The sequence below is a fragment of the Arvicola amphibius genome, chromosome 12, assembly GCF_903992535.2.
Source record: "Arvicola amphibius chromosome 12, mArvAmp1.2, whole genome shotgun sequence".
Lineage (NCBI taxonomy): Eukaryota > Metazoa > Chordata > Mammalia > Rodentia > Cricetidae > Arvicola > Arvicola amphibius.
The window spans coordinates 116,262,557-116,275,764 of NC_052058.2; the positions used below are offsets into that span (position 1 = coordinate 116,262,557).

Sequence of the window (13,208 nt, forward strand, 5' to 3'; positions counted from 1 at the left end):
AGGGACCGGAGAACCGACACAAGCCTGCAGAGGGAAGTGGGGGTAGGGGGTCTGTGCTCTCTTCCAGGGCAGGTTGCCCCAGGGTCCGCATTCACTCACCAGTTCAGATGGAATGTCAGGGCACAGGATCAGGGGTTCCAGGCAGCCCAGGGTCGCAGCCCAGACAAAAGGGCCAAGGTGGGGGCAGGGCGGGATGGAATACCACACAGCGAACCTGGCAGCACAATCTGAAGGAGCCCGCACCCCTCCGCAGGAATCCTCAGACCTGCCTGGAGGCCAGAGTCTGACCTTTAAGGAGCTACCTGAGGGTTGTCAAGAGACTTGACCCTAGAGGGGTTCCCAGGTTTCCAGGGAGACGCCCCCAGTTAGTTCCTTGGGCAGATGAGGAGAGGGAGCCTGAAAAGGCCAGTTCCTATAGCCATACTGATGAATTTCTCGCATATCACCATAGAACCTCCACCTGACGATAGATGAAGAAAATGACAGAGCCCCACATTGGAGCACCGGACTGAGCTCCCAAGGTCCTGATGAGGAGCAGAAGGAGGGAGAACATGAGAAAGAAAGTCAGGACCGTGAGGGAACCTCCAGCTGGCGACAGATGGGGAAGGTGACTGAGCCCCACATTGGAGCACTGGACTGAGCTCCCAAGGTCCTGATGAGGAGCAGAAGGAGCGAGAACATGAGGGAGAAAGTCAGGAACGAGAGGGGTGCATTCACTCATGGAGACGGTGGGACAGAACTAAAGGGAGATCACCAACTCCAGTTGGAATGGGACTGATGGATCATGCGACCAAACCCGTCTCTCTGAATGTGGCCAACAGCGGGGGCTGACTGAGAAGCAAAGGACATTGGCGCTGGGCTCTGATTCTTCTGCATGGACGGGCTCTGTGGGAGCCTTCTCAGCTTGGTCGATCACCTTCCTGGACCTGGGGGGAGTTGGGAGGACCTTGGACTTAGCATAGAGTGGGGAACCCTGATGGCTCCTTGGCCTTGAGAGGGAGGGAGGGGAGGTATGGGTGGAGGGAAGGGGAGGGAAGGGGGAGAAGGAGGGGCGGGAAGGGGGAGGAGGAGCGGAGGGAGGGGGAGGAGGAGGGAAGGAGATGGAAATTTTTAAATATAAAAAAAAATAAACCATGAGAAAAAAAAAGGAAAAAAAATTAAAAAAAAATAAATAAAACTGAGGTTGTATTTTATTGACACTCTAGAAGGAGTCTGATTCAAGAACCATGTGCTGGACCAGCTTCTTTCTCAATACCCTGATAATGTGCTTGAAATCCCCTTCTCTCTCTTTCTGACTCCTTCCCTGGAGCCACAATAGGTCATGTACTCTCAGGACCATACTTTCAAATAACAATCAATCAGCTGAAGAATAACACCCTCTAGTGCCCCTCCAAACCACTTCAGACCTGCCCTAGTGACCTTAGCGGCGGATACCCACAATGTGTTGGAAGCTCCTATGTCCCAGGGTTACTGCAGTTGTTCACACTGCCCATCCTGAGCCTCTTTAGCTGTCTCAGCATTGCACTATCTCTCAAATCATAAAGGGATCTATTGTTCAGTTCTCTCTGGTGGCCATAATGGGATCTACTGTCCAGTTCTCTCTGGACAGCATTAGCCTTCCCCTTGGGGGCCCTGGGTAAAACCTACCATTAGTCTTCTCAGTAATACATTCAAATCTATTGATCTCTAGCAAACAGAGTTTGGTATTATATATTTTATTTTTTAAAGGAGACTCAGGCACTAGATACTATATAGAAGTCTTATCTTTGCACGAGCTACAAAAATGAGTATGAGAAATAAATTTGAGACTGATATCCCAGCATTGCATCAGGAGCCAATTTTCCTGTCTCTGGTGAATATCACTGATAAGAGCCACAGTGCAAGTGTTAAAAGGACATCATCTTGCAAAGATCTGGGAGGCAGTTGGATCCTGAAACTGTAGGTTTTACCCTACGAATAATCTGTAGGACGGATGACCAAGTAGAGAGCATGGCCCTGTCCCTGAGTGATTCCCATGCCATGGTTGTCTGGGACAGCTTAAGGATCTGCATAGGTTAACTGGCTTTCAGTTCAGCTTCCACCCCATCCAGGCACCACTAAAAGGAGCCTGAGCCAGTTCCCTGCCTGGTCTGCCTCTTCAGTAAGGAGCTAGAAGATTGCCAAATTAAACACAACGTTCACCCTTTTCTTATAGGAAATTGTGGCAAAGTATTATGGTCATCAAAATGACTGAAGCTTCTGTTGTGGAGACTTCATTTTTTTTCTTTTTACGGTGTATTTTTCCATTGTGATTGGAGAAAAGGAAGAAATAAATTCTCAACCCCAAAGCTATTACACAAAGAGACACAAACACACTCACTGTAGCCTGATGTTTCTCTGCTTTTTCAGATGTCTCTTTAAGCTGATTCTGCAGGGCCTCCTGGAGAGACTTCATTTCTTCCCTAGGTTAGTGGAAAAAGGAACAAAGAAGAGATACCACATGATTCCACTATTTTCCAAGAACTTTACAAAAAGAAGTTTGTCTATCTATCTACATTTAAGGAACAGCTAACTACGATTATGAAAATCCACAGCAAAACAAAAGGCTACGTCTAAATATCCTGATACAAAGGGCTTTCCTTCCTTGCTCACACATAAAGCAGGTGATATTTAAGTAAAATTGCCTTGTTATTATGTTTTATAAGAATCCCACAGTGTGAAACACTTTGAACAATGAATGTGTTCAATCAGCTCAATATACCAACTCAATTTGGAAAGCTAATTTCACTGATGACATGTAGAGCATGAACATGTTGGGTTAAAAGACATGATAAACTTCTGAAAGAAATTATTGTAACCTTCTGATCTTCATTAAGTTCTTAATTTTGCAGTATTGTGGTTTAGCTATAATTTATAAGACCTGAGAATTTTTCATGAAAACATAAGGAAAATTGATTTAATTCTAACTATTGCTTAATGGGCACAGGAAAGAAAATATGACCATAAATGCATTAAAATTGTGTCCCAAGATCATTAATATGCACAGACTATGTTTTCTTTTGATGGCAGAATGGAGAAAGATAAATATCACATTGTCTCTTACAGACAAAACGGAAGTCAAGAGAAGTTTTCAGTGTAAGGGTTAGGGGAGTGAGCAAATAATAACCATGCGGAGACTGTGTGTGTGTGTGTGTGTTTATGTATGTATGTATGTATGTATGTATGTATGTATGTATGTGCATGTGTGTGTGCCTGTGTGTGTGTGACTGTCATGATGAAAGCCATTAATTTATGTTATTAATTTATCCTCTTAAAGATTTAGAATTTGTGCATATCGGATTAATGATATTGACTTGCTTTGACTTGATTTTTGTCACCCAAACTATCACCTCAAAAATATTAGATTTTAAAGTTAGGGTGTGTGTGTATGAGCACATGCGTGTGTAATAGAGAACACATATATGATATGTGATTGTGCCTAGAAAAGTTGTCTAAGAGCAACAACAACCAAGCAGAGTATTGTTCTATTCCATGAGAGTCAAAACTGGTTTAAATTTGGCCATCAGTTGCTGGGAATCTAGCTCTGGTAATTTGGGCAAGTGGTAAAATTCCCTCCTTGTAAATTTCCTCATTTAAAACTGGGCACAATAATAAAAATACTTTGCAGGCTTGTGGCAAGGTTTAAATGACACAATAAACAGAGTGTTTAACAGAGAGTTTAGAAAAGGAAATTACTTTCTACAATCATTAAAAAAAAAAAAAACAACCTCATAGAGGCCGTAAGTATACTCTTTGATCAAGATGACAAGCTCTTTCCTCTAGCAGGAACACTCTGTGCCTTCTAGATCTCAACTTTAGGTACTGCCACCACCCAAATTTAATTTTTAGGGGAGACAGAAAAAGGGAGGTAGGAGAGGGAGAATAAATTTTGGAATTATTGTAGTCCAGGGCAAATCCATAATCCATGGTTTAAAGCTAAATTTCAGCTTTCACAAGAGATTTTCATATATGGAGATTTATATCTGAAGTGTCAGATTTTTAACAAAAGAACTTTTGTGATATAATAATTAAATATTGGTATGATATGCAAATATGAAATGCAATATAATATAAAATATGATCATATGCAATAGGTACACATGTTACCTATCACATCAAAATATGATATCTGTGAGTGACAGAAAACTGAGGTCCACAGGGACAGTAGCAGGTGTGCACAGCATACAGGTAGCATACAGTGTAATGCCTGCAGACAGGCATTACACTGTTTCTATTGAAGGGAAAAAGGAAGGAAGAGTGCTGGGGAGGACAGAAAAACAGTCTTCTTCAAGAACAGGTTAGAATATGAGTTATAGAGTCAACAAAAACGTCAAGATCATTTTATAGTAGCCACTACTTCTCATTCTAGATTTTGTATTTAGACTACCTATTGCTAGTTTTAAACAATGATTAATAATCTAATAAAATTATTTTATAAAATACAAGGGAATAAAAAAAACCATATCATGATATATAAAGGAAAACAAGAAACAAGAAAAAAACAAGTAGTAATATGTTAGTAAAAATTGGACAAAGGGCCTGGAGGGAGTCAGTAGTTAAAAGCATTTGTTCTTGTAGGAGGACCCAGATTCAATTCTGAGCACCATAACCAAGTTCCAGGGGACCAGCTGCCCTGTTCTGACTTCTGTGGGAACCAGGCAGGCATGTGGCACACATACATATGATCAGCAAAACCCGTTGCAATAAAATAAAATACACAAATATAAATATAAGTGTATCCAATATTTTTAGATGGTGGAAGCAGAGAGTTTTGCGCATCTCCATGTCAAGCAGAGCTACTGTGTGATAGATAGCTTGGCCTTACATCTACCAACCAGCTCTCAGCACACTTTCTTCTGTCTTCCTTTCTAATGTATATATATATATATTTTTTTTGGCTGGTATCAAAACTGTCCTTTATTAATTCTTGCATCACAACTTTGAAAGACTTAAGATACAGTCAATAGAAACAAAATACACTGAATAACTAACTGGTTACAGATGTTTCGTATCTCTTTACATCTTAGTGTCTAACTCATTAATATATTTTTATCTAATGTATATTTTTTAACCAGCTCACTGTTCTCCATCTTCTGGAGCCGGACTCCCAGACTCAAGTTTTATGCTAAGTGAGATGATTCTAGGCTTCTGTGCTTCAAAATCACATCCCACCTCAGGAAGATTTGACCAGACAGTTAGGCCTGGCTGCCTTGGAGCCTCTTTGATGCTGAAGTAACTCTCTAGTTCTTAGACTGGGTAGCTCCAGTGACAGGGTGAGATTGCTCACACATTTGCTTATCTTAGCATAGATTCTCATATTACAAGCATTGGGCAGCTTTTTCATCTTGATTTTAATCTCTATTTTCCTCTCAGAAAGGCATGAATTTCAGATGGTGATGCCTGCTGTGTCAATCAGTAATTTACAGAGTAAAAGCTTGTCACTCTCCCCAGCTTCCTTCTGGCTCCCAGAAAGCACGTCAGTGGTCAGTAGTCTCATAGTGCTCTGGGTCCTCTACCAAGTCACCAGAGAGAACAAAGTATGCATTCTCATTTACTCTTAAGACACTCAAGGACACTCCCATTCTCATTTCTCTGTTTACAGCTCTTTCATACTGACATTATGTAGTTTAATGTCTCTCTACCAACTTCTGTGAATATTATCCAGGCAGCTATATATTATGAACATGTTCTATTTAATAGTCAAAATAAGGCACCATGGATCACTTATCATCTATCTATTAATGCGATTATCAGGTGCTTATCAGCTATTTATAATCTGTTATTTCTACACCTCTAGGTCAGACAGTTTTGTTTTGAAAAAGTTACCTACATCCATGGCTACAATTTACTGAGATTTTTATGCTGATTTTAATGGCACACATAAAATGAGTTATTTATATTCAACAAGTTTTTGAATTTTGTATAAAAGTCTGACATTTTGGGGCCAACACATTTGCTTTCTTTCACCTTGGTGGAACAGTTGTTCAGTCCTCTGAGAACTTGTGTATGAAGCAGAGGTGTAGATGATTACTTAAACATATTTTACAGACTTCATGCTGTTTATCTGAGTGGCCTAAATGCTTTCTGCATTGTTAAAAACATACACAGGGGCCTGAGAATGTATAGTAAAAACAAAGGCATGGACTTGTCTTCGTCTTTGTCACACCCCAAGCCCCACATCTGTGCTTTCTTATAAGGGAGGCTGAACTTTCTGAAGCCACATGATTCTAAGAAAAATGTGTCTTCCTCCCATAGACATTCCTCTCCTCTTTAAACCATGGGTTCCCAACTGCCTATTCTCCTTTTCCTCCTAAACAGAGTCAGCATAACAATTCTCCTAAAACAAACTGCTCCATTCTCTGCATAGCTACAGACTGTGAGGTCTCAATGCTGGACACTGAAGGCCCTCCCTTCTGGGACATCCCTTCAAAGGTTTGGCCTCAGACACAGTTCCTCCAGCCTCTTTAATCCCTGACAACTGACTTGAGTCTTGCAGATACTATTTTTGTGTTTCTTTCCTATTATGTTTTTTTATTCATTTGCCTTGATTGATATGAAATCCTTTGTTAAAGAAGTAATTTCAGCAAATCTTAGTTTATTTTGGCTGATAATCATTCTTTTTGTTCATATATTTTCTTAGAAAAATATATTTTGTTAAATTGTTACTGTATTGCTCAATAGATATTCCAAATTTTCCATTTTAAATAAAATCTTTTTTATTAATTTCTATTAACTCCAACACTTCAAGTGACCCAGTAGAGAGACTATGAAACTCCCACTTTTAAGAGGTCAAAGTCTTTAGATTCCTTCAAATGTGCCTTTTTATAATCATTAAGATAATTAGTTTTACTTTGCAAATGAGGAACCCAAAAAACACAGAGGTTAAACAAAAGCAAAAAAATGGGTTTAAATATTAACCAGACCGTAGATGGCTAAGGGGCTGTCATGCCTGTAGCCCACTGCTGTTGCTAAAATAAATCACGAAAAAGGCAATAAACAAAGAACTATAAAATTATTTTAAGATTAACATCTAATAGCTAATAAACAATACTTATCACTGCAAACAAGGAAGAGCAATGCATGACACAGATGTTTTAACCACAGTGTGACCTCACGTGAAAGCATGTCAATGACAGTTTTCAGAGACAGTCTGTAAGGTCATCAGTGGAGACCCAGGCTGACAACAGGACTCATGATTAACAAGCACGTCATTCTGTTACCTGAGATGTGTAATATTCTTTAACAGTATTTTGCCTGTGGATCAAACAGTCCACATGGAATGATATGAACTTTAAATTTTACCATTTAAAAAAAACATTCAAACACCAAGGATATAGGTCTCAGCAATTCACTTGATTGCTTTGAGTGTAACTAACCTTTAACAAGTCACTGCCTGAAATGCAAATCTCACATCCCATCCAGAGCTCCTGAATGAGAGAAACTTCACATACAGCACTGGATAAATTTCATATACAGGCAAGTGTCCACAAGAAGATAAGTTCACACATTATAGTACATGGATTTTGATAAACTCCTTGGCTGTACTTTAACAGTATTGCAAAAATAGGGGTGAGGAGGAAATCTTAAACTGAAAGAAAGATTAGAAAGGAATATAGAACTCCAGTCTTACCTTTGCTTCTGGCCTAACTCCAGAAGCTTCTGAACATCCATTTTGGAAGACTGTTCATCATTTTTCAAAGACTGAAAGAGAAATGAGGGAAAGGAGTCTTAGATAAAACCCTGTCATTCACTTTATTATCTATATTTAGTGCCAGGTTTTAAGGCACTTGGTTTATTGGACAAAGATATAAAAATTAGCTACTGATGGTGCCAAGGACACACACAGGGTTCACAATACACAATAGGACCTACTGAACTCTTAATACAAGAACGGCTTTGGGCGGAGGCTCACCAAAAGAGCGTACAAGTACCTCATTTTCTTTCAAAAAAATCTTAAACATTTTTATTTTGGTATGTGTATGTGTGTCTGTGTGTATATATATACATGTGATATATATGTTGTCAAACATGTCATCAGGCAGATATGCAGGTCAAAGGACAGCTTTGAGGAGTTAATCCTTCTATTTCAGATTTACGTGTGTCCCAAGCATGAAACTCCAGCTACCGGGCTCACCTGGACAGCACCTTCACTCACTGAGATATCTCATGTGCTTCTCAGTCTCTTCACAAATAAATTTAAAAATACCTTCTCCCATTCCTTTAAAGTGTGTCCACAGAAGGTATTTTGAATTAGCTCTTGTGTAGTTCCAGAGAATGGAAGGGCTCATAGAAAGCTTACCTGCAGAGTTCAGGGAATAACCTGATAGGAGCTGAAAGCTTCTTCGTTCATGTTTGTGTTATTTCAAAGTAATGTGTTAGGATACAAAAAGACAGAGGGCCAGGTAATTTTATTCCTTGTCACTATACACAGGCATTAAGAAATTAACATATGCCACTCTAGTCATTACTTATATACTTGCAAATTCAGGATTCAGACGCCATCAGTTAAAACAGAGAAGCCCCCCTCCCAAATTGTTCTTCTACACGGATCTGTCATATAAAACGTTTCTTAATAACATCCTTATTAATACTCAGTAAACTGTTTAATAGAGTAACATTTATACTTGATATTAAAAGTTTAGATAGCAATAACAGTTTCTACAGAGTAGCTGTGAAGGTAGAGAATGATGGCAGTCTACCCGTGAGTGTTCCTTAATGTTTATTTAACAGACACCTAGCCTGAGTTATGACTTGTAAAGCATGGTGCTGCTGGAACAGTTTCATCCCTGTATTCAACAGAGAATAATACATTGTTAGCTTTACCACAGGTACCTAGAGGCTGACAAAGGTTAACTGATTTTTTGTCCGGCAATCTTGTCTACTTCCAGTATCCAGGAGGATAACTATATGTTTTTCTTTGGGTTCACCTTCTTATATAGCTTCTCTAGGATTTTTACGAATTATAGGCTCGATGTCCTTTATTTATGGCTAGAACCCAATTATGAGTGAGTACATGAGGGGTGCGTTCACCCACTGAGACGGCAGGACAGAACTAATGGGACACCACCAAGTCCACTTGGAATGGGACTGATGGAACATGCGACCAAATCGGACTCTCTGAGGGTGGCTGATGGTGGAGGCTGACCGAGGAGCCAAGGACAATGGCGATGGGCTTGGTCTCTACGACATGGACAGGCTCTGTGTGAGCCTTGTCAGTTTGGTTGCTCACCTTCCTGGACCTGGGGGAAGTTGGGAGGACCTTGGACTCAACATAGTGTAGAGAACCCTGATGGCTGTTTGGCCTCAAGAGGGAGGGAACGGGGGTGTGGGTGGAGGGGAGGGGAGGGAAGGGAGAGGAGGAGGGGAGGAGATGGCAATTTTTAATAAAAAATAAATAAACTGGAAAAAAAAAGGTTAACTGAAACTCCCTGTAGGAAGAATTCAGTAAGTAGTGCTCTGTGTATTTAGGAAAAATAGCTACCCGTAACAGACAAGAGGGCAGTTTGAGGAATGAAAACAGGTTTGGTTCCAAACACCCACATGGAGGCTCACAACTATCTGTAACTCCAGGTTCAAGGGATCTAGTACCCTCCTGACCTCCACAATTACTGCTTGTCTGTAACTTCAGATTCAAAGGATCTAGTAACCTCCTGGCCTGCACGTGTACTGCATGTCTGTAACTCCTGGTTTGAGGGATCTAACACTCTCCTGGAATCCACACTGCATGTCTGTAACTCCAGTTTCAAGGGATCTAGCACCCTTCTTGCCTGCATGTGTACTGCCTATCTGTAACTCCAGGTTCAAGGGATCTAGCACCCTCCTGGCCTGCACGTAAACTGCATGCAGATGGTACACATACAGGCAAAACATTTGTTCACATGAAATGAATACAGATACATAAATAAACAATTTTAAGAAATAAGGAAGAAACTAAAAAATTAGAAAGAGAAGTATTTTTAAATAAAATAGTGAACTAAATAGATAAGAAAACCTCTAGTCAGGACATGCCAGTTATTTTGAAATCAGAGTGACTGATTACTTCTAACTGATTTTCCCCATACTGGGCCCAATATTATCACCTTATTGAAGATGGGATAGGTTTTTCAATGCAGCTCAGCAGCAGATAGAGTGATTGCCTAGCATGTGGAGAGCTCCAGGACACAGTCCGGTACTATATAAAGAAGTGGGCATAGCAGGAGGCGTGTGTAGTCCTGATACTAAAGAAGTGGAGGAAAGAAGACCAGATGTGCATGTTCATCATTGCCTACAAAGTAAGCTGAAGACAAGTGTGGATACGGGGCCTGTCTTGAAGCGAACAGATGAAGCACGGCGTGTCCCAGCAGAGGTTGCCGGAGGTGGGTGAGAAGGGGGAGCTACTTGGGGCCCAAGCCTCAGCTCCCTCATTCTTCCTAACAAACTCCTAGTAAAGTCACCAGTTCAACAGGCTGAACATAGGTGGGATAGTTCCTGTGAGGTGTCGCTAGTTCCCTATTTGGGATGAATGGTCATTTTGTTCATGTTTTGTCAGGGAAAGTCCCATAATGTGTATATATGTATTTTCTTTATTTAGAAATCTGATCTCACATTTTTCTAATGTGAATGACTTACCCACATCCAGTGAGCTAAAGTCTCTACTCTTCACTTTGTAATGAACATAATGCCATTCTAATTTTGTGGAAAATTTGCTAAGAGGATTTTTTTAAGATTAAAACAACAACAACAACAACAACAACAACAACAAAACATTTTGTCTATTATGTGCCACAAAACAAAATGCCATTCTCAAACTTGTAACAATATTTCAGGGACAATTTTCCCCTTTAAAAATCATAGCTCCATGATCATTTTTCTTAAAACAACATTCTGGTGTATAAGGAGACACCTTGACTAAGGAAACAAGAGTGTCGTGGAAACACACTAATCACTGATCGCTCCAGGGCATTTCGTCATCTGCTGATGACATGCTCCTGTACCAGGTGTCCCTTCCCGGTGAGGACAGGCAGATATCGTGAGTATTCCTCCCACGCTTGTTTACCTGCTAATGTTCTCAGTAATCTCTGCCCAGGCTTTCCCCAATAAAACCAGATCAATGTGTAGCCTCATGAATCCTCCTCTTCTCTCTTCAGAATCTGATGCCCAGATGCACAGCGCTGTTCTTCAGGCACCTCCTAATCCTTCTACGTGCCTCCCACTCCTGGAGGGTGGGGGTTCGCTTTACTCTCTCAATGCATAGCACAACTTGCATGAGAGCTCAAACAATAAATTCAAATGCCAGTCCCATTCATTGCTTACCTGTGTGCTCTTTCTAAACTTTGTATTTGCAGCTGTAAAGGAAGATTAGTAACTACAATAAAGTTTTCATGTGGAAATTAATTAAGAGTTATGGAAAGATAACCCGGCATGTGAGTTGGACCAAAGTCAATGCATCACCACCATTGAAGCTGAACTGTAAAAGTGAACAGGAACACGTGTCAAATAATCCAAAACTGACTCCAAAGTGGTGTATTTTAATGCCTTTCTTTATTAAAGGGGAAAACTCACGGAACAGAATCAGGGGTCCAACCTAAAGGTATGGAGTGCAGGAAGCAGAGAAAGAGCTGAGTGCGATAGGAGCTTTTCAGGAACCCAAAGGTCAAGCCCCAACCTAGTCCAGCCTCCCAAAGGCCATTAGCTGAAGGAGGTTCCCCATCACACCCCATAGTGTCATCATGGCAACAGAGTAACTTACCAACCTTGAGGCCCAAGACAACATATAGACAGCCTCAGTTCTGTGTCATGTGAAAAGTCTCTGGAGCAAACTAGCTTACATTTAAGCTCTGGAGTCTTTACTGACTTTCAGAACTACTGCCTTTATATTACTTATGCATATAGAAAATATCACAATCAAAGTACCATTTCCTCTACTTATTCAAATGAATTAAGTCATGCAATGGCACTAAAGACTTTAGTGCACAGTAGGTACTCAGTGAAGGCAATGTGCAAAGTCAGACATCAAAAAGTACCATTCTTTGTCTCACAATGTGTGTCCCATAAAGTTTTTCACCTTACAGTACTTTGTGTATATGTTATGTCTTCTGATTTTATGTTTTCGAAGGGTTTCCTGTGGGTGAACATGGTGTTTCTGTGTCTTTATGTGTTTGCTGTGCTTTTTCTTTGGCTCTTTTCTTTCTGTTTGTTGTTTTGTCCTATTTTGATTGTTTTATACTATTATATTATATTATTATGCGTTAGATGCTGTTTGTTTTCTCACAGGAGGCAGAAAAGGGGTAGATCCTAGTGGGAAGGAAGGTGGGGAGAACCTGGAGGAATCAGGGGAGGAGAAATCATAATTAGAACATAATGTATGAAAAGAGTTTCTATTTTAACTAAGATAAAAAGTACTTTCATAAGAAAAAATAAAGTACTACTAGATTTTTTAGAAAGTTTTTTATCTGAAATGTATCTTGCTTTTACTTTCTCATGTTTTAAACATGATAGTCTTTTTTATAAAACATTTATCCATTTCTATAAAAAAAGTTGCTTAAAGGATCTTTAGAACTAGCCTAGGGAAAAAAATCTAAATTTCTCTTCTAAATATCCTTCCTACATTTTTTGGCTCTCAGTTTAATTCCTCTCCTTCATTTTGTATTGTCAAGAACACAGGGACCAAATTGATTTTGAAAGCTGGGAGCAACTGATGGCTTTGCCAAGTACACAGTTTACTCCTTTTGTTGTTTGAAAACTGCAGGTCTCTAGAGCATATCAAAAGACATTTTATTTCAAAGCTAGAACAATAATAAATATTAACTGGAATGGTAAAGCCAAGAGATGTAGAGAAAATTGTTTAAAAATGTATATCCGTCCAGTGGGTGACAAAATCAGTTTCCAGCTCACCTGAAGGTTGACTTTGATCCCATCCAGTTCTCGGGACGTCTTTGTCAGCTGCCGCAGGACTGTGCTGCGCTCCTTAAACACTTCCTTCAGCTGCTTCTCTAGCTCTTCGTAGTCCTGTCTAACACAGAAGAAAGCCATGAGAGCCCCGCACACACTCTGCCTTGTGAAATACTTTCCTTACAGAGAGAAATAGGCAGACTGAGAGTCCCCAACACGGAACAATTTCTACATACGAATGTAGTCTACCCAGTATAGTTGGGAAAGTAGATGATTTCTATAACAGCACTATATTTTTCTAGGCATTTCAATATCTGTTG

General features: G+C 40.1%; 1 protein-coding gene across 1 annotated transcript in view; it reads right to left on the bottom strand.

Moving 5' to 3' along the window:
- Luzp2 (leucine zipper protein 2) overlaps positions 1-13,002 on the bottom strand; it is a 206,222-nt gene extending 193,220 nt beyond the window's left edge. Inside the window, exons 1-3 of the mRNA XM_038313970.1 lie at positions 12,892-13,002; positions 7,649-7,719; positions 2,360-2,441 (exon numbers count right to left, since the gene is read on the bottom strand). Coding sequence (XP_038169898.1) covers positions 2,360-2,441; positions 7,649-7,689 — 123 coding nt within the window. The 5' untranslated portion in view covers positions 7,690-7,719; positions 12,892-13,002. The remainder of the gene's footprint in view (positions 1-2,359; positions 2,442-7,648; positions 7,720-12,891) is intronic.
- Positions 13,003-13,208: the final 206 nt, after the last annotated feature.